At 37.8% G+C, this 26,393-nt stretch overlaps 1 protein-coding gene across 49 annotated transcripts in view; it reads right to left on the reverse strand.

Moving 5' to 3' along the window:
* C3H2orf76 (chromosome 3 C2orf76 homolog) overlaps nt 1–26,393 on the reverse strand; it is a 139,782-nt gene that overhangs the window by 61,980 nt on the left and 51,409 nt on the right. For 18 of the 49 annotated variants that reach the window (XM_081575865.1, XM_081575861.1, XM_081575874.1 and 15 more), the window contains 3 exons: nt 18,393–18,575; nt 17,051–17,195; nt 1,634–1,684 (listed from right to left, as the gene is read on the reverse strand). In XM_081575865.1, the coding sequence (XP_081431991.1) occupies nt 1,634–1,684; nt 17,051–17,183 (184 nt within the window). In that variant the 5' untranslated portion in view covers nt 17,184–17,195; nt 18,393–18,575. Of the gene's footprint in view, nt 1–1,633; nt 1,685–17,050; nt 17,196–18,388; nt 18,576–24,290; nt 24,344–25,259; nt 25,332–26,393 lie in introns of those variants that run through there. The other 31 variants (XR_014078549.1, XM_081575870.1, XM_081575862.1 and 28 more) reach the window with 7 other exon arrangements.

A 26,393-nucleotide genomic window follows, 5' to 3' on the forward strand; every position in this document is an offset into this window, starting at 1 on the left:
AAGAATCAATACAAGAAGATACTCTACCCATTAACAAACTAATATACATACCCAACATCACACCTAAATATACAAATACCAACAAAGGGAAAAATTGAAGGAACACATTATTTACCATCATGATGATTAGCAGCCAGATATTTTGATAATTTCATTATCTAAAACTTATCTTTCAAAATAATTTCCATGGAACACAAGTTTGAATACACATCCACAGCATGCAAAAAGGGAACCCACATGTAACTATGCTAATTTGAAGTGGCATCTGTAGGCAGATTCAAGTTTAAGGTTATATTTCAAGGCTTGACACTTTGAAAGCCATGAAAAACAGAACTGAAAAGTTTCATATTTACTTAATCATGCTTTTTATTCCTTTCTCTTATTCAATATTTAGTATGTAAATTCTTTAAGTCCAATAAATCAAAGTACTTTCAACTCAGTGCCTTTAACTTCTGCTTGTCTACCCCTTGTGACCTCACAGTTAGTCTCTGGAAATTAAAATGCATACACACGGTGAAGACTGTGATTTCAAAGTATTTTATGTCATAAGTTGCTCTACCAAATGGCAGCAGAATTAAAAACCACTCCAGGAATGATCTAGGGTAATTAAAAATTTATGCTTTAAAATGTCTGCACCAATTAACAGAAATATTTATTAGGTGCATCGTAATTCTCAAGTGAAGTCTCAAATCCAAAGTTTGGTGAGCGTCACTATCCTGAAGGTTAATAACTGTACCATCTTTATAATGAATAATGAAACCTAGCTTCTTGACTTATTACTACATTTTAAAATCAATAATTGCAACATATAAAATTACTATGTAACATGCTCAAGTTGTTGCTGTTGTTTAGTCGCTAAGTGGAGTCCGACTCTTTTGCAACCCCATGGGTTGCCATTTCCTTCTCCGGGGGATCTTCCTGACCCAAGGATTGAACCTGCCTCTCCTGCGTTGGCTGGAGAAGGCAATGGAAACCCATTCCAGTACTCTTGCCTGGAAATTCCCACGGACAGAGGAGCCTGGTAGGCTGCAGTCCATGGGGTCGCAAAGAGTCGGACACGACTGAAGCAACTTAGCAGCAGCAGCAGCAGCTCACTTTTTTTCACTTTTCACTTTTCACTTTCATGTATTGGAGAAGGAAATGGCAACCCAATCCTGTGTTCTTGCCTGGAGAATCCCAGGGACGGAGGAGCCTGGTAGGCTGCCGTCTCTGGGTCACACAGAGTCGGACACGACTGAAGCAACTTAGCAGCAGCAGCAGCAGCTCCTACATTGGCAGGTGAATTCTTTACCACTGAGGCACCAGGGAAGCCAACATACTCAAGTTATTGACATCTAAAATGTCAAATCTCTTAATTCCTAGTCTTTAATCAATTCTCCTTTTCTGATTACCTGACAAAGAAATTCATTTCAAACAGTTTTCCAAACATGCTATTCCTCATAAATACGCCACTTGATGACACAAGTAGTATTTACTTTAACGATATACTAGAAATCCTATATTTTTAAATAACTTCCATATTGGTTTTTATATACAGATTGCAAACTCATTTTTGAAAACCAAATTTAAATTCATTTCAAAATAAAACTAATGTGAAATTATATGTTTTAAAAGAATAAGAAAAATTGGTTACCATATTTATAATTTCTGAATGGTGGTGGGAGGCTGGTCCTCAAAGGGATATCTGTAAGATAAAGAGCATTTTTATTATAAAATATTCAAATAGTCATAGTATTAATTAGCATTTTATTATATAATAGCATCTACATACACTTGAAATATATAGTACGTACATGAAAAACATTATTATATAGTCGATTTCATTTAGCACATGAATCTGAGAATCCCTTGGGGTCAGTAGTAGAAACCAATGATCTAGAACAATCTTATCACTCTTACCAAAATTCATATAACTTATAATGTAACTACTCTAACTCAGCAAAGAAAATAGTAAAAATTTTCTTAAAACAGTGTTTTCAAACACTAGTATTAGTTTTAATTAATAATTAATTAAATTACAACCCTTACAGAGGGAAATTAAGTAACAAAAATCTAAATTACATATGCATATACCCTTTGACCTAACAATTCCACTTAGAGAATTTACCATAGAAATATATTTGCACACTCGTGTGTGTGTGTATGAAATGACTTAAACAAAGGTACTAACTGTAGCACTGTTTGCAATAGCAAATGCCTGGGAAAATCCAAGTGTCTTTCCATGAGGGGACTTCCTAAATAAACTATGATATGTCCAAACAATTAAACATATTTTTCAACAACCAGTAAAACAACCAAAAAAGAAGGAGAAAGAAGCTCTTTACTAATATGATAAGATCTTCAAGATATGTCAAGAGTAAAGGAGGCAGATTTTCCTGGTGGTCCAGGTGGTTAAGAATCTGCCTGCCAGTGCAGAGAACATGGGTTCAATCCCTGGTCCAGAAGATCCCACATGCCACAGACCAACCTAGCCTGTGCGCCACAACTACTGAACCCACGCTCTAGAGCCTGGCGGTCCTTAACAAGAGAAGCCACCACAATGGAAGTCTGTGCACAGCAACTCAATGGAAGTCTGTGCACAGCAACTAGAGAGTAGCCCCCGCGTGCCGCAACTAGAGAAAGCCTGTGAGCAGCAACAATGAGCTAATGCAGCCAAAAATTAAATAAATACATAGATTTTTTTTAAAAAAGAGCAAAGGAGGCATAAGGCAGAGCGTTATTTTTAGTACACTACCTTCTGAATAAAAAAGAGGAAAAATAAGAATATGAATTTGCTTTTGTTTATACTTCCATGGGAGAGAGCATGATGCACTGGTCAGATAAAGGACAGAAGTGGGAAGAAGACTTTTCACTGTATTCCTTTTTACATATTCATCTTAAAAACCACAGGAATGTGTTACCAAAGAAAACTTTTTTAAAAACCTACACATCTGAATTTGGAAAAGTGTTCAAGTACATTTAACCTTTTAAAGGTCGGTGAAAGTGAAAAAGTGTTAGTTGCTAAGTTATGTCTTACTCTTTGCAACCCCATGGACTGTAGCCTACCAAGCTGCTCCGTCCATGGAATTCTCCAGGCAAGAATACTGGAGTGCGTAGCCATTCCCTTCTCCAGGGTATCTTCCTGACCCAGGGATTAAACCCACATCTCTTGCATTGCAGGCAGATTCTCTACCACTGAGTCACCAGGAAAGCCCAAATTTTAAAGGTCAAATAAATACCAAAATTAAAACATAATTTATTCATTTATGTTACAAGCATTTAAAGTACCCACTACCAAGTATTCCAGGGACAGGGAAAATAAGAAGTTACCGAGACAAGTCCCGACTCTTGAGAGGGCACACTCCCTATGAATCCTGCAACAAAGGTGTGTTCACAGCTATGGCTATGATCTCACCTGACACATGCTAGAATCACCCAGCCCCACACCTGCAGATCAGACTCACAGCCAGCCAGTCCCAAGCATATTTAGACTCAAAATGAAAACCTGCTGAGATGATTCTTAGACAAACACAATCACAGGAGGCCAACCAGATGACAGGACTGAGTGAGGCTGGACAAACAGGAGAGGGCTGTGAGGCAAAAGCAAGCATCCCATTAAAGGAAGTACAGTCCCTTCATTCTAATTGGTTACCTAAAGACTTAAATGGAAACACTAAGTCTGGAGCGGGAGGAGTTAGGTGAATTGTATTGACTTTTAAAATACTGTAGGCAGGGACTTCTCTTTCTAGTTAATATCAAGTTGTTTCCCACAGAGTATCAAATAACAACTCTAATACAGCTATACTTGTATGTTAAGTTTAAGTTAAGTTGCTCAGTCGTGTCCGACTCTTTGCAACCCCATGGAAGAGCCTGCCAGGCTCCTCAGTCCATGGAATTTTCCAGGCAAGGATACTGGAGTGGGTTGCCATTTCCCTCTCCAGGGAAAGTGAAAGTTGCTCAGTTGTGCCTGACTCTTTGCAACCCCATGAAGTATATAGTCCATGGAATTCTCCAGGCCAGAATACTGGAGTGGGTAGTCTTTCCTTTCTCCAGGGGATCTTCCCAACCCAGGGATCAAACTCAGGTCTCCTACATCGCAGGCGTATTCTTTACCAGCTGAGCCACAAGAGAAGCCCCAAAATACTGGAGTGGGTAGCCTATCCCTTCTTCAGGGGATCTTCCCAACCCAGGAATTGAACTGGGGTCCCCTCCATTGCAGGGGGATTCTTTACCAACTGAGCTATCAGGGAAGCCCATACCTGTATTGTGGAATTAAACAGGAAAGTAAATGGATGGCAGATGATGGGAGCCAGGTTTCTCACAGTTGGAGTGAGGATGTACAGATAAGCAAACAGAGAAGGCTGAAATGACCCACGTGATAATGGATTTGAGTTGGAAACATCAGTAAGAAATCACATTTAACATATTCAGATGGTAAACATGAAAATATCTATACATATGTGTAAATACACAGGTTGACATATTTCCTTGCTATGTCAAGAAAGCCTAAGAAATGAAAGTAGTGAAGAGCATACCTAGCACCCAGATTTTGGTCTAAAACCCTCCTCCAATAAAAGCAACCAAGGCTCCTGGAGAAATGGCTGATTCTAGGACTGGCATGGGAAATATACAAAATTAGCCTGGACCATCTTAAAAACCACACACAGATGGCATATGTCAAAGGGGCACAGAAGACAACTGAAAGTTTTCAGTGACCAAATCTACAACAATCTGAGCAACAAATATTATCTCCCATGCAAAAGAATTTCAAATAAATTATGTAGATATTCCACACTAAAGGAAGGGGAACATAATTCCCCACTCCTTAACTGTGTGCTGTGCATAGTGACTTCCTTCCAGAGTACCTTATGAACAGGGAGATAACAGAGTAACCTTACAGTGGAAAAACCTGTACTACTTTAGCCAAGTGGTCAAAGTCAACATCAAAAATCATAAATCATTTAGAAAATACGTACCCTTGATATGATGTGATGTAATAAAAGTGACACTATCTGTGTGATCTTCCTCTCGAAAACCGATCAGTTCAGTTCAGTCGCTCATTTGTGTCCGACTCTTTGAGACCCCATGAACCGCAGCAGGCCATGCCTCCCTGTCCATCACCAACTCCTGGAGTCCACCCAAACCCATGTCCATTGAGTTGGTGATGCCATCCAACCATCTCATCCTCTGTTGGCCCCTTCTCCTCCTGCCCTCAATCTTTCCCAGCATCAGGGTCTTTTCAAATGAGTCAGCTCTTCGCATCAGGTGGCCAAAGTATTGGAGTTTCAGCTTTAGCATCAGTCCTTCCACTGAATATTCAGGATTGATTTCCTTTAGGATGGACTGGTTGGATCTCCTTGTAGTTCAAGGGACTCTCAAGAGTCTTCTCCAACACCACAGTTCAAAAGCATCAATTCTTCGGCGCTCAGCTTTCTTTACAGTCCAACTCTCACATCCACACATGACCACTGGAAAACCATAGCCTTGACTAGACGGACCTTTGTTGACAAAGTAATGTCTCTGCTTTTCAATATGCTATCTAGGTTGGTAATAACTTTCCTTCCAAGGAGTAAGCGTCTTTTAATTTCATGGCTGCAGTCACCATCTGCAGTGATTTGGGAGCCCAAAAAAATAAAGTCTGACACTGTTTCCACTGTTTCTCCATCTATTTCCCATGAAGTGATGGGACCGGAGGCCATGATCTTAGTTTTCTGAATGTTGAGCTTTAAGCCAACTTTTTCACTCTCCTCTTTCAATTTCATCAAGAGGCTCTCTAGTTCTTCTTCACTTTCTGCCATAAGGGTGGTGTCATCTGCATATCTGAGGTTATTGATATTTCTCCCGGCAATCTTGACTTCACCTTGTGCTTCCTCCAGCCCAGCGTTTCTCATGATGTACTCTGCAAATAATTTAAATAAGCAGGTGACAATATACAGCCTTGACGTACTCCTTTTCCTATTTGGAACCAGTCTGTTGTTCCATGTCCAGTTCTAACTGTTGCTTCCTGACCTGCATACAGATTTCTCAAGAGGCAGGTCAGGTGGTCTGGCATTCCCATTTCTTTCAGAATTTTCCAGTTTATTGTGATCCACACAGTCAAAGGCTTTAGCATAGTCAATAAAGCAGAAATAGATGTTTTTCTGGAACTCTCTTGCTTTTTCAATGATCCAGCAGATGTTGGCAATTTGATCTCTGGTTCCTCTGACTTTTCTAAAACCAGCTTGAACATATGGAAGTTCATGGTTCGCATATTGCTGAAGCCTGGCTTGGAGAATTTTGAGCACTACTTTACTAGCGTGTGAGATGAGTGCAATTGTGCAGTAGTTTGAGCATTCTTTGGCATTGCCTTTCTTAGGGATTGGAATGAAAACTGACCTTTTCCAGTCCTGTGGCCACTGCTGAGTTTTTCAGATTTGCTGGTATATTGAGTTCAGCACTTTCACAGCATCATCTTTCAGGATTTGAAATAGCTCAACTGGAATTCCATCACCTCCACTAGCTTTGTTCGGAGCGATGCTTCCTAAGGCCCATTTGACTTCACATTCCAAGATGTCTGGCTCTAGGTGAATGATCACACCATCATGATTATCTGGGTCGTGAAGATCTTTTTTTGTACAGTTCTTCTGTGTATTCTTGCCACCTGTTCTTAATATCTTCTGCTTCTGTTAGGTCCCTACCATTTCTGTCCTTTATTGAGCCCATCTTTTCATGAAATGTTCCCTCGGTATCTCTAATTTTTCTTGAAGAAATCTCTAGTCTTTCCCATTCTTGAAAACCCATAACTCCAGTCTAATCATGAGAAAAATCATCAGGCACATTCCAATAGAGGGATATCCTATAATAAGCCTGATCAGTACTCCTCAAATCTGTCAAAGTCCTCAAACAAGGAAAATCTGAGAAATTGCCACAGTTCACAGAGCCTAGAGAGACATCACAACTAAATGTAATGTAGTATCCTGGCTGGGATCCTGGAGCAGAAGAAGGACATCAGTAAAAACTAAGGAAACCTGAATCAACTATGGACTGTAGTTAATAATGCATCAATATTGGTTCATTAACTGCAACAAATGCAGCATACTAATATGTTAATAATAGGGGAACCTGTGGAGGGGAGAATTAGATATAAGCAAACAAATAAAGATTAAAAAGATAAGGAAAATCTTTCTAACTATTCTAGTAGTCACCCAATAGAACATACTGCTCTACAAAGAAACAATTCACCAGGAGTTAACGGGGTATAAAGAACTGAGTTCTGAATTGGAAGTTTGGATAAAATTGCCACAGCTTTTCTTTACTGAATAGATGAAATGATTTTACATTCAGAACCCAAATCTAAAGTATGGCAAAGTATTAAAATGCCAGATCAGCAAATAATTAAAATGTCATATAGTCTAGATAACTGGTTTGTATATTATTCTGAAAATTTGTCTTCTATATAAAGTAATACTTGGTACCTCTGTGATCAAAATATCTGATCAATATCCATTTCCCCTATGCTAATGATAGATTTGTTTTATTATATTTATATGCTTATATCTGGATACAATCTTACATATTATTATATTTACACTTATTTATAAATGCTAGTTTATATCCACTACACTTATTTGTTATATTTATACAACTTTAGATTTTAATGGCATGGTATAGTGGTTCAATGATTCCCAAGGCAGAATGGATCAAATTTAACCAAAGTTTCTTGGTTGAGGGAGAAACAGACAATTATGGGAAGAGACCATGTTAAGCTATGGATGGCAAAAGTGATTTATCAAAAGGACAGCTGGAAAGGCAAGAAGGTATCTAAAGTAACCCCAAAAAGTCATTCACCACAATGAACATTCAGTTTGTATACAAGATTCTCTATGCCATGATGTCAAGCATCCTTCCAGCTTTCAGTGTTCAAAACACTAAAGCAAGGCCAACAGGCACATGGAAAGATGCTCAACATTGCTAATTATTAGACAAACGCAAATTAAAACTATAATGAGATGAGATCAGACCTTAGACCAGTCAGAATGGCCACCCTCAAAGTCTACAAATAGGCGACTACCCTGGTGTCCAGTGGTCAAGACTCTGTGTGCCCAGTACAGGGGGCCTTGCTTCAATCCCTGGTTAGGGAACTAGATCCCACATGCCCAGAGACTAAGACCTGGTGCAGCCAAATAAATATATAAATGAAAATATTTTTTAAAAGTCTACAAACAATAAATGCTGGAGAGTGTGTGGAGAAAACAGGACCCTCCTATACTGTTGGTGGGAATATAAATTGGTGCAGTCACTAAGGAGAGCAGGATGGAAGCTCCTTAAAAAACTAAAACTAGAGTTACCTATGATCTGGGAATCCCACTCCTGGGCACAAATCCAAAAAAGACAAAAACTCTTTATTGAAATGTTCATAGCAGCACTATTTATAAAACCAAGACACGGAAGCAACCTAAATGTCCATCATCAGAGGAATGGATAAAGAAGATGTGGTATACACATACAATGGAATATTACTCAGCCATATCAAAGAACAAAGTAGTGCCATTTGCAACAACATGGATGAACCTAGATATTATCTTACTAAATGAAGTTAAGTCAGACACAGAAAGACAAATATTATATGACATCACTTATCTATGGAATCTAAACTAATAATACAAATGAACTTATTTACAAAACAAAAATAGACTTACAGACATAAAAATAAAATTACGGTTAACAAAGGGAAAGGGTGGGAAGGATAAATTGGAAATTTGAAATTAACAGATACACACTACTATGTATAAAATTTAAGCAACAAGGACTACTGTATAGCACAGGGAACTAACTATATTCAATATCTTATAATAACCTATAATGGAAAAAAATCTGAAAAAGAATATGTATGTGTGTGAATGTGTTTGTTATATACCTGAAACACGGTAAATCAACTATACTTCAACTAAAAATACAACAGTAGAGCATGATGAACTAAATTCAAAGACTCTTTTGACTCTAAGCAAATCCATTTATTTCAGAGATTCTATTTAAGCAAGCAAGGCAATAGAGAAGAAGAAAGAGGCAACTGAGTGCACTGTTTGAGTACATGATTGTATAGCTAAACTGCAAGGGTGGGACTGAAGCTTTGCCTTGTTTTTGCCATGTAATCTCAGGCAAGCTTCTCAGCTTCTCTTTCTGTTCTTTAGTTTCTTCATCTGCAAAATGGAGACAATAACAGTTCCTAATTTAGAAGGATGCTGTGAGGATGAAATGAGAAAATCTACGCAAAGCTCTTAGCACAAATTAGTTCAAAAACTCCTCAGTAATAAGCTATTTGGTCTTTGTTATGGACACAATTCATAAAAGGTAAATTCACTAACTTTGCAGAGTTCCACTGTACCTCAAATCAGAGGACAAAGACGGGCACAGAGCACACAGCTCAAAAAGGCCTGAAGCCCAAAGTTTATCTTTTAATCAGTGGAACACATTTCCCACATGCACAGTATTAACAGAAACAAGTAACAGGTGAAAGATGTGAGTAGGCTGTGCTGAACATTTGCAGTGATCCACACCACTTCTCTAATGGGGAGCATTCTGCGGTACTTGGGAAGGAAAAGAACACAGTGACCCTGGGGAGAATATATCTTCCCTTGGCCCTGGAGCAGCCTGAAGATTACATCTTGTTCTCAAGGGCTTCAGAGAATCTATTCTGCACTGTACCAAGAACACCAGAGTACTTACTGTACTAACACTAAAAAACACTGTAACCCATAATACACACAAAGATTTTAAAATAAAAAAAAGTAGAGATTTGTTTTTCTTTCAAAATATGAATATACTTTTGGTGATAGCCTTTCAAAAACAGGACACTCTGTAACTGGCAATATTGTAGTACCAACTCTCAATCTCCCCCTAACAAGTAGAGTGACTAGCCTGTCTTCTCTATGAGTTACTACACCATGCTTTCTTCTTAGGCAAGTAACACTGAGCAGTAAAACCCCTCGAATTAGACAGAAAAACAAAAAAAAGTAAGGGAGAAGAGTTTAGAAATTTTACAAAGACAATCAGGAAGTAAAATGTCAAGAATTCACTACATTTTTAAAAGTTAACTATGTACGCTTACATTGCACACATATAACCAAGTTTGTGGTTTCCCAATAACATTCTCCAGTAATGGAATCACAGCTCCTCAGAGAAATGACTGATCCCAGGGACGGGGTAGGGAAAGAACAGGATACATCTGGAACATCTTAGATCAAAAAGTGCTCAAAGAAGGATGCAGACGTGTTAAAAGGACATGGAGCCATATCCTTTCTTTCTGTAACAAAAGAAACTCCAAGGACATATGTTAGTTCAGTTCCTTTAATCTGAATTAATTTCTTCATTTGGAAGTCTTTTATTGTCTTTCACTGGCAATTTTGAATACTGTTTTTGGCTACCCCCAGCCAAAATGAGGATGACTAGAGCATCAGAATAAAATAAAAATAAAGAATTATAATCCTCTGAATAAAGTAAGAATCCTTGAGCCCACAATGATACAAACCAAAGATTAAATAAATGGGGCAGGAGTAGGAATGGGGTCAAAAAGCTCTTCCTTACTGTAGAAAAACAACTAGTATATGTAAAAGGAATGATGGAATAAGAAGAATCACCATTTGCCGAACATCATAACTGATTCAGGCAAGAATCATCAAATAATGCTAAACTAGTGGATGAAAGATTGGGAAGTAACAGGATATTCACGTAGTCTCAGAATGTATCCCTAACAAATTATTTTTCAAGTACAATCAAAATTTACAGTAGAGAAACCTGGCAGCTATCACCTTCAGTTCAGTTCAATGCAGTTCAGTCGCTCAGGCATGTCCAATTCTTTGCGACCACATAGACTGCAGCACGCAAGGCCTTCCTGTCCATTATTAACTCCCAGAGTTTACCCAAACTCATGTCCATTGAGTCGGTGATGCCATCCAACCATCTCATCCTCTGTCGGCCCCTTCTCCTCCTGCCCTCAATCTTTCCCAGTATCAGGGTCTTTTCAAATGAGTCAGCTCTTTGCATCAGGTGGCCAAAGGATTGGAGTTTCAGCTTCAACATCAGTCCTTCCAATGAACACCCAGGATTGATTTCCTTTAGGATGGACGGGTTGGATCTCCTTGTAGTTCAAGGGACTCTCAAGAGTCTTCTCCAACACCACAGTTCAAAAGCATCAATTCTTCGGCACTCAGCTTACTTTACAGTCCAACTTTCATATCCATACATGGCCACTGGAAAAACCATAGCCTTGACTAGTCATATCTTTGTTGACAAAGTAATGTCTCTGCTTTTCAATATGCTATCTAGGTTGGTAATAACTTTCCTTCCAAGGAGTAAGCGTCTTTTAATTTCATGGCTGCAATCACCATCTGCAGTGATTTGGGAGCCCAAAAAAATAAAGTCTGACACTGTTTCCACTGTTTCCCCATCTATTTCCTATGAAGTGATGGGACCGGATGCCATGATCTTAGTTTTCTGAATGTTGAGCTTTAAGCCAACTTTTTCACTCTCCTCTTTCAATTTCATCAAGAGGCTCTCTAGTTCTTCTTCACTTTCTGCCGTAAGGGTGGTGTCATCTGCATATCTGAGGTTATTGATATTTCTCCTGGCAATCTGGATTCCAGATTGTGCCTCCTCCAGCCCAGCATTTCTCATGATGTACTCTGCATATAATTTAAATAAGCAGGTGACAATATACAGCCTTGACGTACTCCTTTTTCTATTTGGAACCAGTCTGTTGTTCCCATGTCCAGTTCTAACTATTGCTTCCTGACCTGCATACAGGTTTCTCAAGAGGCAGGTCAGGTGGTCTGGTATTCCCATTTTTCAGAATTTTCCAGTTTATTGTGAGCCACACAGTCAAAGGCTTTAGCATAGTCAATAAAGCAGAAATAGATGTTTTTCTGGAACTCTCTTGCTTTTTCGATGATCCAGCGCATGTTGGCAATTTGATCTCTGGTTCCTCTGACTTTTCTAAAACCAGCTTGAACATATGGAAGTTCATGGTTCACGTATTGCTGAAGCCTGGCTTGGAGAATTTTGAGCATTACTTTGCAAGCATGTGAGATGAGTGCAATTGTGCAGTAGTTTTGAGCATTGTTTGGCATTACCTTTCTTTGGGATTGGAATGAAAACTGACCTTTCCCAGTCCTGTGGCCACTGTTGAGTTTTCCAAATTTGCTGGTATATTGAGTTCAGCACTTTCACAGCATCGTATTTTAGGATTTGAAATAGCTCAACTGGAATTCCATCACCTCCACTAGCTTTGTTCATAGTGATGCTTCCTAAGGCCCAGTTGACTTCACATTCCAGGATGTCTGGCTCTAGGTGAGTGATTACATCATCTTGATTATCTGGGTCATGAAAATCTTTTTTATACAGTTCTTCTGTGTATTCTTGCCACCTCTTCTTAATATCTTCTGCTTCTGTTAGGTCCATACAATTTCTGTCCTTTACTGAGCCCATCTTTGCATTAAATGTTCCCTTGGTATGTCTAATTTTCTTGAAGAGATCTCTAGTCTTTCCCATTCTATTGTTTTCCTCTATTTCTTTGCATTGATCACTGAGGACGGCTTTCTTACCTTTCCTTGCTATTCTTTGGAACTCTGCATTCAAATGAGTATATCTTTCCTTTTCTCCTTTGCTTTTGACTTCTCTTCTTTTCCCAGCTATTTGTAAGGCCTCCTCAGACAGCCATTTTGCCTTTTTGCATTTTTTTTCCTTGGGGATGGTCTTGATACCTGCCTCCTATACAATGTCATGAACCTCCGTCCATAGTTCTTCAGGCACTCTGTCTATCAGATCTAGTCCCTTAATCTATTTTTCACTTCTACTGTATAATTGTAAGAGATTTGATTTAGGTCATACCTGAATGGTCTAGTGGTTTTCCCTACTTTCTTCAAGTTAAGTCTGAATTTGGCAATAAGGAGTTCATGATCTGAGCCACAGTCAGCTCCTAGTCTTGTTTTTGCTGACTGTATAGCGCTTTTCCATCTTTGGCTGCAAAGAATATAATCAATCTGATTTTGCCTTAACCAACTGATTGAAGTCACTATTATCAGCAATGTGGCTGGTTAACAGCGTGTGTGTCTTGGTGTAAATGCACTGAAAGTCAGCATCATTTCAATGCTTTCTCTGCCAAAAACATAACCTATATCTAGTAGAGAAAATGCTGGAAAAACCCACTTGAGGGAGGCATTCTACAAAATAATTGGCCTGTTCTATTCAAAACTGCCAATGTGATGAAACACAATAAAAGACTCCCAGATGGGTTTATTTCTGGGTTTTCTATCTTGTTCCATTGGTCTATATCTCTGTTTTTGTGCCAGTACCATTCTGTCCTGATGACTATAGCTTTGTAGTATAATCTGAAGTCAAGAAGGTTGATTCCTCCAGCTCCATTCTGGTTTGGCTATTCAGGGTCTTCTGTGTTTCCATATGAATTGTGAAGTTTTCTGTTCTAGTTCTGTGAAAAATGCCATTGGTATTTGATAGGGATTGCACTGAATCTGTAGATTGCATTTGGTAGTATAGTCATTTTCACAATATTGATTCTTCCTACCCAGGAACATGGAATATCTCTCCATATGTTTATGTCGTCTTTGATTTCTTTCATTAGTGTCTTATAATTTTCTATGTACAGTTTTTTTGTCTCCTTAGGTAAGTTTAATCCTAGATATTTAATTCTTTTTGTTGCAATGGTGAGTGGAATTGATTCCTTAATTTCTCTTTCTGATTTTTCATTGTTAGTATATAGAAATGCAAGTGATTTCTGTGTATTGATTTTGTATCCTGCAACTTTGCTAAATTCACTGACTAGCTCTAGTATTTTTCTGATACTATCTTTTAGGGTTTTCTATGTACAATATCATGTAATCTGCAAACAACGAGAGCTTTACTTCTTTTCTGATCTGGATTTCTTTTATTTCTTTTTCTTTGATGACTGCTGTAGCTAGGACTTCCTGAACTATGTTGAATAATAGTGGTGAAAGTGGACACCCTTGTCTTGTTCCTGATCTTAGGGGGACTGCTTTCAGTTTTTCACCATTGAGGATAATGTTTGCTATAGGCTTATCATACATGGCCTTTACTATGTTGAGGCAGGGTACTCCCATGCCCATTTTCTGAAGAGTTTTAATCATAAATAGGTGCTGAATTTTGTCAAAGGCTTTTTCTGCATCTATTGAGATGATCATATGGTTTTTATCTTTCAATTTGTTAATACGGTGTATCACATTGATTGATTTGCATATATTGAAGAATCCTTGCATTCTTGGAATAAACCCAACTTGATCATGGTGTATGATGTGTTGCTGAATTCTGTCTGCTAAAATTTTGTTGAGGATTTTTACATCTGTGTTCATCAGTGATATTGGCCTGTAGTTTTCTTTTTGTATGTTGTCTTTGTCTGGTTTTGGCATCAGGGTGATGGTGGCTTCATAGAGTGAGTAATGGAACATGATAGTAAGCCTAGAAATAAACCCATGCACCGATGGGTACCTTACTTTGGACAAAGGAGGCCAATATACAATGGGGCAAAGACAGCCTCTTCAATAAATGGTGCTGGGAAAATTGGACAGCTACATGTAAAAGAATGAAATTAGAACACTTCCTAACACCATACACAAAGATAAACTCAAAATAGATTAAAGACCCAAATGTAAGACCAGAAACTATAAAACTCTAAGAGGAAAACATAGGCAGAACACTCAATGACATAAATCAAAGCAAGATCCTCTATGACCCACCTCCTAGAGTAACAGAAATAAAAACAAGTGGGACCTGATTAAACTTAAAAGCTTTTGCACAGCAAAGGAAACTATAAGCAAGGTGAAAAGACAACCCTCAGAATGGGAGAAAATAATAACAAATGAAACAACTGATAAAGGATTAATCTCCAAAGTATATAAGCAGCTCATACAACTCAATACCAGAAAAACAAACAACCCAATCAAAAAGTGGGGAAAAGACTTAAACAGACATTTCTCCAAAGAAGATATACAGATGGCTAACAAACACATGAAAAGATACTCAACATCACTCATCATTAGAGAAATGCAAATGAAAACCACAATGAGATATCACCTCACACCGTCAGAATGGCCATCATCAAAAAGTCTACAAACAATAAATGCTGAAGAGGGTGTGAAGAAAAGGGAACGCTCTTGCACTGTTGGTGGGAATGTAAATTGATACAGCCACTATGCGAGATGGTATGGAGATTCCTTAAAAAACTAGGAATAAAACCACCATATGATCCAGCAATCCCATGCCTAGGCTTGGTTTTCCTGAGGAAACCAAAATTGAAAAAGGCACATATATCCCATTGTTCATTGTAGCACTATTTACAATAGCTAGAACATGGAAGCAACCTAGATGTCCATCAACAGATGAATGGATAAAGAAGTTGTGGTATATATACATAATGGAATATTACTCAGCCATAAAGAGGAATGCATTTGAGTCAGTTCTGATGAGGTGGATGAACCTAGAACCTATTATACAGACTGAAGTGAGTCAGAAAGAGAAAGCTATATATTGTATTCTAATGCATATATATGGAATCTAGAAAAATGGTACTGAAGAATTTATTTACAGGGCAGCAATGGAGAAACAGACATAGAGAATAGACTTATGGACATGGAGAGAGGGGAGGAGAGGGTGAGATGTATGGAAAGAGTAACATGGAAACTTACATTGCCATCTGTAAAATAGATAGCCAACTATCTATTTGCTGTATGGCTCAGCAAACTCAAACAGGGGCTCTGTATCAATCTAGAGGGGTGGGATGGGGAGGGAGATGGGAGGTAGGTTCAAAGGGAAGGGATATATGTATACCTATGGCTGATTCATGTTTAGGTTTGACAGAAAACAACAAAATTCTGTAAAGCAATTATCCTTCAAAAAAATTAAACAAAAACAAAAACAAAAAAAGACTCCTGGATGAAGAAATTAATTCAGATTAAAGGAACTGAACTAACATATGTCCTCGGATTTTCTTTTGTTCAGAAAGACCTTATTGGGACAGGTAAAATCTCAATAAGGTCTGTAAGTTAGTTGATAGCATTGTTTCAGTGTTAAGTTTCTGATTTTCATTACTGTAGCTATAGTTATATAAGCAAATTTCCTGTTTTTGGAAAATACACACTGAAATATTTAGAGGTAAAAGGGAATAATGTCTGCAACATACTTCTAAATGGTTCAGAGAGAAAAATGAGGTGGAAGAGTAAGAAAAGAACTGGGGAGGAGGAGGAGAGAGAAAAACAAGTGTAACAAAATGTTGACATTTGGGGAACCTGTGTGAAGAGCTTTCAGGAGTTTTTGCATCTTCTCTGTCTCAAATTATGTCAGTTGAAAAAAATTAAGTTGGCTATAAAGTGCTACATCTGCCAAAATTCACAGAACTGTACACTAAGATCTATACATTATACCATATATAAATTGCAATTCAGTTAAAGCAATAAAAGCTTATTCTAGATGTTTCATCAAATGTTGATGATTGGAACACTTCTATAATTAAGACCAGAGGATAGAAACCCACCAAGGACCTATCTAAATGAAGACTACATTCACACCTGCTATATGCTGAGCTTAGAATGATACACTACACCAGTGAAGCTGCTCATCACTCTGTGCCCACAGTGACCAGATGCTCTCGTGATCTCCTGGCTGGACAGATAGAGGCCTGCTACCTTCCTGTTATGCTCCCCAGGATGCCCTCTGTGTGCTCAGCCAGGTAACACTACTTTCTCTTGTTAACTAGCCTCCAAATACATAAAGCCATTTGTCATGAGGAATCGTAGACCTTAAATTTTTTTTAATTTAAAAAAAAAAGGAGAAGTCAAACATGATAGCATGATAGCAACAATCCCTGAGGAAGGCACACATGTTACTAAATAAGCCTTGGAGAGATACTGCTGCTGATACCAAGGCCAGAGCAGGAGCAAGCCTCACACCTGGCTTAGAACACAGATGAATATCTTTCAAAGTGCTTTTAAAAGATTACTATCACTCTAATACTCAACTATTCTTTTTTGAAACACTAATAAAACAAAGTGGCTGAGACATCTCATACCTTGCTTTAGAAATATTATAAAATCCTTTACAGTTTGGTCCAAATGAACTCCGTGATATACTACAGGTCTGAAATTGCGATGCTCAAATGAACGAATGAGGCGAACTGTAATGGTCACATCTTTGGAATCCATGTGCAGAAATTCCTGTGGCAAGGGATAATAACATCAACTCATAATTATCCACCAGCCTGCATTTCCTCCATCAGCTCTCAGGCACCCAGCCCGTCTCTCCCACACTGCACAGTTAATGACAGAGTTCCCAGAACCAGGCCCGATTACGGGACAACCAAAGGGTACCAAGATCACTCCCACCTACCCATTGTGATCCTGGACAGCTTTACCACAGTCACTGATGTTCTGGCAGGTAGAAAACTGACAACGTACAGAAGATGAACACCGACTCAGGAGTGTGGGTGTATGTGGAGAAGTGGGGCTGCACGTGTTACTGCTCTGGTGTGCTACACCACCAATCTCATTTGGCCCTGAGAGGAAGTTCACTTACATTAGCATCAACTATCAGGTTGCATTTTCATTTCACAAATGCTGCCAGATTTCAGAACTGATTTAATCATGTGTCATAGTATTACCCAGGCTTCCCAGGTGGCGCTAGTGGTAAAGAATCCACCTGGCGATACAGGAGATGAAAGAGATTCAGGGTTCCATCCATGGGTTGGGAAGATCCCCTGGAGCAAGGCATGGTAACCCACTCTAGTATCCTCACCTAGAGAATCCCAAGGACAGAGGAGCCTGGTGGGCTAGAATCCATAGGATTGCAGAGAGTTGGACACAACTGAAGCAATTTAGCATGCATAGTATCACCCACTGTCCACACTATTGTTTAATTTGAATATGTTTATTTCACCCTAAACTATGTAACAGTCCTACATGCCAGTGTTAATGTTATCAGATTTAATTCTATTACCAAACCAGGAGATATCATATTTATTTTAAGATGAGGAAAAATTCATTGCACTAAATGCCCAAGGTCATAAAAAAGGGAGCCAGGATTCAAGCATCAATTTCATTCCAAATTTCATGATCTAATATATAATATACTATTAAAAAAATCACCTCAAATAATTTCCTCCAAAAAATCTGCAAAGTTGCCAATGTTTTAAAAATAAAATTATGGTACATTTTTAATTAGCAGCAACTACTTATTGCTTTCAACTTTGCATATAACTTTCAGCCATAATACACAAGTACTAAAAAAAAAAACCTGTAATGCTAATAACATAAAATAAGATGTCTAACCTCACCAGTAATCAGAGAAATTCAAAATAACAATAAGCTATATATTACTCATCAAACTGACAAATGAAAGAGCCTGACAATACCTACTGTTGGCAAGAGTGCAGAACAATGAGAGTTTAATCAGTTAAGGTGGGCATCCAAATGGATTCTACTTCTGGAGACAATTGAGCAATATTTAGTAAGGCTGAAGACTCGTGTATCTTTCAATCCAGCAATGTCAATCATATGTAGGTGCTCTTGGGAATCTCTCACATGTGTGCACAAGGAGAACTGTAAAAGAACATCAATATTAACAGTCTGTTAACTGCAAAAACTAGAAACAACAAAATGTCCATCAGCAGGAGAATAGATAATTATGGCACTTTAATTCAACAAAATACTTCAAGCAGTGAAAATGAATGAACTTTAGCTTTTTCCTGGAGAAGGAAATGGCAACCCACTCCAGTATTCTTGCCCGGGAAATCCCATGGTCAGAGGAGCCTGGTGGGCTCAGTCCAAGGTGTCGCAAGAGTTGGACACAGCTGAGCGACTAAACCTACACTACTGGTGGGAATGTAAAATGACATGGTCACTTTGGAAGACATTTTGATGGTTCTGCAAAAACTTAAGCATAGAATTACCGTTTAACCCAGGAATTTCACCCCCAAAGCTCTACTCAGGAAGGATGAAAACACAAATGAATGTTCACACAAAAACGCATACACAAAAGTTCATGCTAGCCCCAAAGTGGTAACAATACAATCAATTGTTCATCAACTGATGAATGAATAAACCAAATGTGTTATAGTCATACAAAGCAATATTATTCAACCATAAAAATGTATGAAGTACTGATACATGCTACAACATGGATGAACCTTGAAAATACGCTAAGTGCAGGAAGCCAGACAAAAAAGGCTTGAAAGATTCCATTGATATGAAATGTCCAGAAGGCAAATCCATGAATATAGGAAATAGCTTCATAGTTTCCAAGGGGTGGAAAGACAATGGAGAATGACTTCCAATGGGTATGGGTTTCTTTTTCAGGGTGATGAAAGTGTTCTGGTATTGGGTAGTGGTCATGGTTGTGCAACCCATGAATATACTAAAAACTACTTAATTACACATTTTAAATGGATGAATTGTATGGTATGTGAATTATATCATATTAAAAAGAAAATCTATATAGACACATTGGATTAGTGTTTCCCCAGGCTGGAAGTAGGGATAGGAAATGTCTGCAAATGGATGGGAGATTTTTGGGTGGGTTGATGGAAATGTTCAAAAATTAGATTGTGCTAATAGCTGTCAACTCCATAAATTTATTAAAACTACTGAAGTTGTACATTTTAAATGAGTGAATTTTATGGTATGTAAATTATACCTCAATAAAAATGTTTTTTTTAAAGTTAAAAAAAACACAGCTTTTATTATGTTGAAAAAGAGATGATTCTTGGAGGCAAAGAAAGGATTATGCAATTAGGGAGAAGTAAAACAGGTGCTTCCATCATACCGGTTGCATTTTATATCTTAAGCAGGATGTTAGGTATAGGGACAGTATAGCTACTATTCTTTAAGCCTTATAGTGTGTCTGGAATATTTCATAATATTTCATAATATACACAAAGAAGCCACACTAATTTGATCTGGAAAGTTTCTTTGAATCACAAAATGCTTATACAAATATTTCACTAAGTTTGAGAGAATATACAGCACATTGTGAAAAGCAAAGGTTCAAGCTGTTTTAATGCACAAAATAATCTGTGATTATAGTGTACTGTTTATAATTAAACAAATGGTTTTAATTAAATGGTCTTGAATTAAAAATAGTATTTTTCCTCTAAAATAAAGGATTCTTTGTATAATCTTATTTTGTGGCCTGGGAGCTTAAATTAAACCTTTTGGAAATTCCATTATTAGCTGTTACACTATTTGTTATTAAATCTGGTTTTACAGGGCTTCCCCAAAATTCTGACCCTAAAATCTACCAAATAATGGCAGTTTAGCAAGACATATACAAAATTACAATTTAAAATTTACTGAGATGCCTAATAAAGAATCTCCCTCAAGAAAGGGATAGCATAAAAGACTCCAGGAACTTCCCCTGTGGTCTAGTGATTAAGAATCCATTGCAAGAGTCCCTTGCGATGCAGGGGACGCAGGTGTGATCCCTGAAGGGGGAACTAAGATCCCACATGCCGAGGAGCAACTAAGCGCTGCAATTACTGAGCCCATGCACTCTGGAGCCTGCAAGCCACAACTAGAGAGCCCCCACCACAACGAAGATCCTGCACACTGCAACTAGGACCGGAAGCAACCAAATAAATACATAAATACTAAAAAAAAAAAAAAAAAGACAAAAAAGACTCTATATTTTAGAGGCAGTGTTAACAGATTTGTGAAAATTATGACCAATTTCCTCCTCTCACCTAGCCCCTAAAACAACAAAGCAGCTCTCTAAAACACACCACATACATACACACACACACACACACACACACACACACACACAGAAGCCCTTCAGTGAAGTACAAATTCCTAAAGAGTTCAGAGCTGGACAGATCAAACTTAATTATTGACTCTACTTCTCAGCCCCAACACATAGTTGGATCTCAATAAATAGTAGCTGCTTTTATCAAGAGTCTACTTGGGATTAAACAGGTTTGGGGATAAAGACAGAGCATGTAGGCAGCAAACAAAGATACAAGACTCCCAGGTGCAATGAAATAAATTATGTAAATGGACTAATGAAAGAGGCCAAGCAAGCTAGCACATGTATGCCTTATGAAACTTTTATAATTGTAGGCTTTGTTTTTCCACTTAAAAAGCTCCATATGCTGTACTTAAATAGCTGAAGTTTTCAATTTAAAACTCCAAATGTGCATTACTGTCTAATTTGATTAACAATGTATTGTCATCTTCATCAGAAATTTGTAGTAATTTATACTCAGTAACTAAGCCATATTAGCTACTATTAGAATGAGGCCATTATTTAATTTGTCTCAAGGACTGTGGGAAATATAGGTTGTTAGTTTAGAAGGCAATGGCACCCCACTCCAGTACTCTTGCCTGGAAAATCCCATGGACGGAGAAGCCTGGTAGGCTACAGTCCATGGGGTCGCTAAGAGTCAGACACGACTGAGCGACTTCACTTTCACTTTTCCCTTTCATGCACTGGAGAAGGAAATGGCACTCCACTCCAGTGTTCTTGCCTGGAGAATCCCAGGGATGGCAGAGCCTGGTGGGCTGCCGTCTATGGGGTCGCACAGAGTCGGACACGACTGAAGTGACTTAGCAGCAGTTTAGGGAGCCAGACATACTGGAGACAGTGTGGAAAGCGCGTATTACAAATTATAAATGTGATGTTTTCCCAGAAGGTTTGACCTACTTTTAAAAAATGAATCTGATTAAGTTTAAAAGGTATCCTTCAAATGAAGGGACAGAGAAACCAAAAGCAATAATTTAGAGGTAAATTAACAAAACATATTCAAAAACAAGAAAAAAATATGTGAATAAATGAAATTATAGACCATGTTCTTAACTATGAAAGCTCAGAGTTGTAAAGAAATAAATTCTCCCTAAATTAATCTATAAATTAAATAAAATCCCCATCAAAATATAACAGGGTGGTCTGGATTTAAAACAAATATTTCTAATCCAGAAGAAAATGCTTGTGAACTTCACAAAGCCATAAAAGAAGAAAAAAGACAGATCAGCAGTACCATAAATTATGTGACATTGAAGACTGACAAATCAGTAGAAGAGAATAGAAAACTTAGACTCAATATTCAAGAATTTAGTATAAAAATGGCATTTCACATTTGTGGGGAAAAGATACTTTAATCAATGGCATAAGGAAAATCAGTCAGACTTTTAGAAAAAGGTAATGCTGGATCCTTACTTCATATCTTATACAAAATAAACCATATTTAAACTAAACTGTAAAATCACAGGAAGGCATCAAAAAATGGGTATAAATTTTTATAATCTTAAGGTAGAAGAGACCTTTCTAAGCAAATAAAAATTAGCAACCACCAAGGAAAAGATTGACAGATACAGCAAAAAAAAAAAAAAAAAATTATAAGAAGAAAAATGTCTTGATAGAAACATGGGTAAAGGTAATCAATGAGCAATAGGCTAAACTTTTAAGTCAATATTACTGGTAACTAAAGAACTGAAAAATAGAAATAGTAAGATACTGATTAGCCATCAGATTGGTAAAATATATTTAAATTAAAAACTGGCCACACCAGTGTTGGCAAGGATATAGAAAAATAAATATTTTACATACTCTTGCCAAGAACATTAACTGACAGACTTTCTGGAGAGGAGTGGGATAACCAATATCAAAATTTTAAATTTGCCTACCTTTTGATATGACAATTTTCCTTCTACTAATTTACCCAGAGAAGACAATCACATCAAATATTTAAAAATTTTATAATGATATTTTTTTAAGTCAATTAGTCACTCTGGAAGCTAAAGGGGCACTTATTTGTTTTCCTGAAAACTGGCTTACCAAGGTAGGGAGTGGGGCATTGAAAATGAGTAAAATAATCAGATTCTTATACAGCTTGTATTTCAAGATTACCAAATAGCTGATGAAAAGTTTCTTCTTTAGAGAAGAATGACAGCTAAAAAGCACTGAAGTAATGACAGAATTTAAAAATTACGATTTACATAAATATCAAAATGGTTAAAATAAAAACAATGTTAACACCAAATATTGGTGAGGGTACAGAGAAACTAATCTTTCATTCACTACTGATGGAAATGCAAAATGGTACAGCCACTCCGGAAAAGAATACAATAGTTTCTTATAAAACTAAACACATGCTTATCATAGACCTAGCGAATGCACTCTTGAGCATTTATGCCAGAGAAATGAAAACTTATGTTCACACACAAAAAACCTATATATAAATGCTCATAGTATATCCATGCTTAATACTGCAAAACTGGAAACAACTCAAACATCCTTCAACATGTGAATGGTTAAACCAAATGTGGCATATTCATATCACGAAATACTGGGTAATAAAAAAGAAAAAACTACTAACACACATAACAATTTTGATAGATCTTAAGGAAATTAAATTGAAAAGAAAAATCAATCTCAGAAGGTTACATACTGCGTAGTTCCATTATACATCATTCTTTTTTAACAGTAGACTTTTATTTGTTTGTTTGTTTGTTTTCGGCTGTTCTGGGTCTTCGTTGCTGCACATGGGCCTTCCCTAGTTGTGGCAAGCAGGGGCTACTCCCTAGTAGCAGCGCGCAGCTACTCATTGCAGTGGTGTGTCTTGTTGCAGAGCATGAGCGGTTAGGGCACGTGGGCTTAGTTGCCCTATGGCATGTGAAATCTTCCCGAACCAGGGATCAAATCCATGTCCTCTGCATCAGAAGATGGATTCTTAATCATTAGACAACTAGGGAAGTCCTGTATGTCATTCTTGTAATGACAAAAGTACAGAAACGGAGAATAATTAGTGTCCCTGGGGTTAGCAAGGAGGGAAGGAGGTGGCTCTGGCTATAAAAGGGTAACAAAAGAGATCCTTGTGATGGAAAGTTTCTAATTTTTGACCGTGGTGTTATCTACACTTATCTACACATGTGATAAAATTGCATAAAACCAAATACACATGCACACATGCCTACAGAAGATGTAAAACTAGTGAAACCTGAATATGGTCCATGGATTGTATCAATTCCCTAGATGTGATATAAGACCACACTGAAGCAGGATGTCACCCTTGGGGAAAACTGGATGAGGGGCAGAAAGGATCACTAGTATTATTTCTTATAACTGCATGGGACTCTGCAATTATCTCAAAATAAAAAGTTGCTAAAGGCCATCATTTTGGAAACCCTAATGAAGTAATGAAAGTAGGCAGTGATCATAAAGGGGTGACAAAACCATTATGTAAAAGATTGATGGGAAACTTTAGAATGGATACTTCAGGGGCTAAAGCTAGTAATCAAACTTAACAAATGAATCCAACTTACCAAATGAATTAAGCCTCTGGATCTAATACCCAGTTTAGGGGTTATGACAGTGCCTGGAAGAACAAGTTAAATGATACCATAAGGAGGTCATCAGCCAAGTTCAGACTGTGGAAAATTCTACTGAATAAATGACTTGTTTTCTTCAACAAATAATTAGCATGCAATACATAGAAGGGGAGGAAGGTTATAACTAAGAGACTTAAAAGAGATATATCAACTAATGTTTAGCTCATGCATGGATCTTAATCTGCATAATACTAGAAGATATTAGGAATCAATATCAATTGTTTATTTAATATTATTATGCTTGTGAGTCTAACTTAAAAGACTGAGGTATATAGATAAAATGATATTGTGCTGGTACTTGCTTTCAAATACTCTTGACAGAGGAAAAACAATTATGGATGTGTAGATTGAAAAAAAAAGTAGAACAGTGGTAACTGCTGAAGCTGGATGTATATGGGACCTTATCATACTACACAGTTTTATATGCTTGAAATTTTTTAATAATAAAGTCATTTTAAGAGAAGGTAAGTGTACAAAGATGTACATTCAAGGAAGATTTTTTTCCACTGATGTGCTTCTAATAGTTTATAAAAATTAGAATTCAATGAAGTAACTGAATTCATCATTTGAATCAACTGAGTTCATCAATGAAGTAAATTACGTCATGCCATAAAATGAAATCCCTTGCAGCCATTAAAGGGTGAAATGAATCCAGAGATATTAACTTTAAAAGATGGCTATGAAATATTAGTGAATGAAAAAATAAGTTAGAAAACCATGGGTGTATGGTGTCTGCATAAGATCAGAGACAGGTCCAGAGCAGCACTGACCAAAATGTTCACAGCAGCTATGAATGGTAGAAATCCGAGAGACTGCTACTTGTTTTATAAATTTTTAGTATTGCTTGATGTTTTAAGAATGAGTATGTGTTTTGAAATTAGGCTAATTTCTCTGTATACTTACATTTTCACTTTTCTGAGGTATGTGGTATACATCAACAAAAAGTTATTTTTAAAACTAAGGTATTTCTGTTTCCTTTAAGAAAAAAGAGCTTACTGAGCAAAGGCAAACAAAACAGAACTTAGCAAATACAGGAAAGGACAGAGAGGGTCAGAAACTTAGTTATATTACTGATATGTGTTGAAGGATACCAACTACTGATAAATCCAAAAAGTATTACTCAGCAGTCAAGAGGCAGTAGAAACAGGTCACATGCCCAGGACGAGTTTACACTTGTCTAAGAAGCACAAAAGGTCTTCCATACTCAGCCCCTCCCTGCTCCTCTGATGGTATTTGTCACCACCACAACCCACTTTATACATGTTACTCTGGCAGTAATATCAGCCCATAATTTCCCACACACATCAGGCTGTTTCCAAGCCCCTGCCACACCTTTCCACCCCCAGCTTTTCTCCAAACTCCCTTTGTCCCTCCACTCTTCACCTTACTACACAGGCAGCCTCCAGAACCCAGCCTGGCACCATCTGCTCCAGGACAGCATTACAATACTTTCTCCTCTGCCCCAACTCAGTGAAAGGCCCTCTGTCCACCCACAGCACCTGACCACGTCATACTGCAGTCATCTGTTTATGGCTTGTTTTTGTACCACAGCAACATATGTGTCATGAGGCACATCAGAGCCCCCATCAGTGTCTGGATAACTGCAATGCTAAGGAACACCTGAATTCCTGACACACAGTCCAACACTACAGACACAGTTATTGTTGTTTAGTTGCTCAGTTGTGTCCAACTCTTTTGCAACCCCACAGACTGTAGCTCACCAGGCTCCTCTGTCCATGGGATTCTCCAGGCAAGAATCCTGGAGCAGGTTGCCATTTTCCCCTCCAGAGGATCTTCCTGACCCAGGGATCAAACCCACATCTCCTGCACTACAGGCGGATTCTTTACCGCAGAGCCACTAGAGAAGCACCCAGGTACCTATGAGTTTTTCCAGGGCCCATGAAAATGCTTGAGATCTGGAGAAAAAACTTATTGCTCTAGAACGTGAAATTTTTTAAAAATCAAATTTAACATTCAAGTAACTACAACACAAGTAACATTTCAACAGCAATTCAACTCTACTTATAAATCTTAGAT

This window comes from Giraffa tippelskirchi, chromosome 3 (genome assembly GCF_054371585.1).
Source record: "Giraffa tippelskirchi isolate mGirTip1 chromosome 3, T2T-mGirTip1v1.2.pri, whole genome shotgun sequence".
Taxonomy (NCBI): Eukaryota; Metazoa; Chordata; class Mammalia; order Artiodactyla; family Giraffidae; genus Giraffa; species Giraffa tippelskirchi.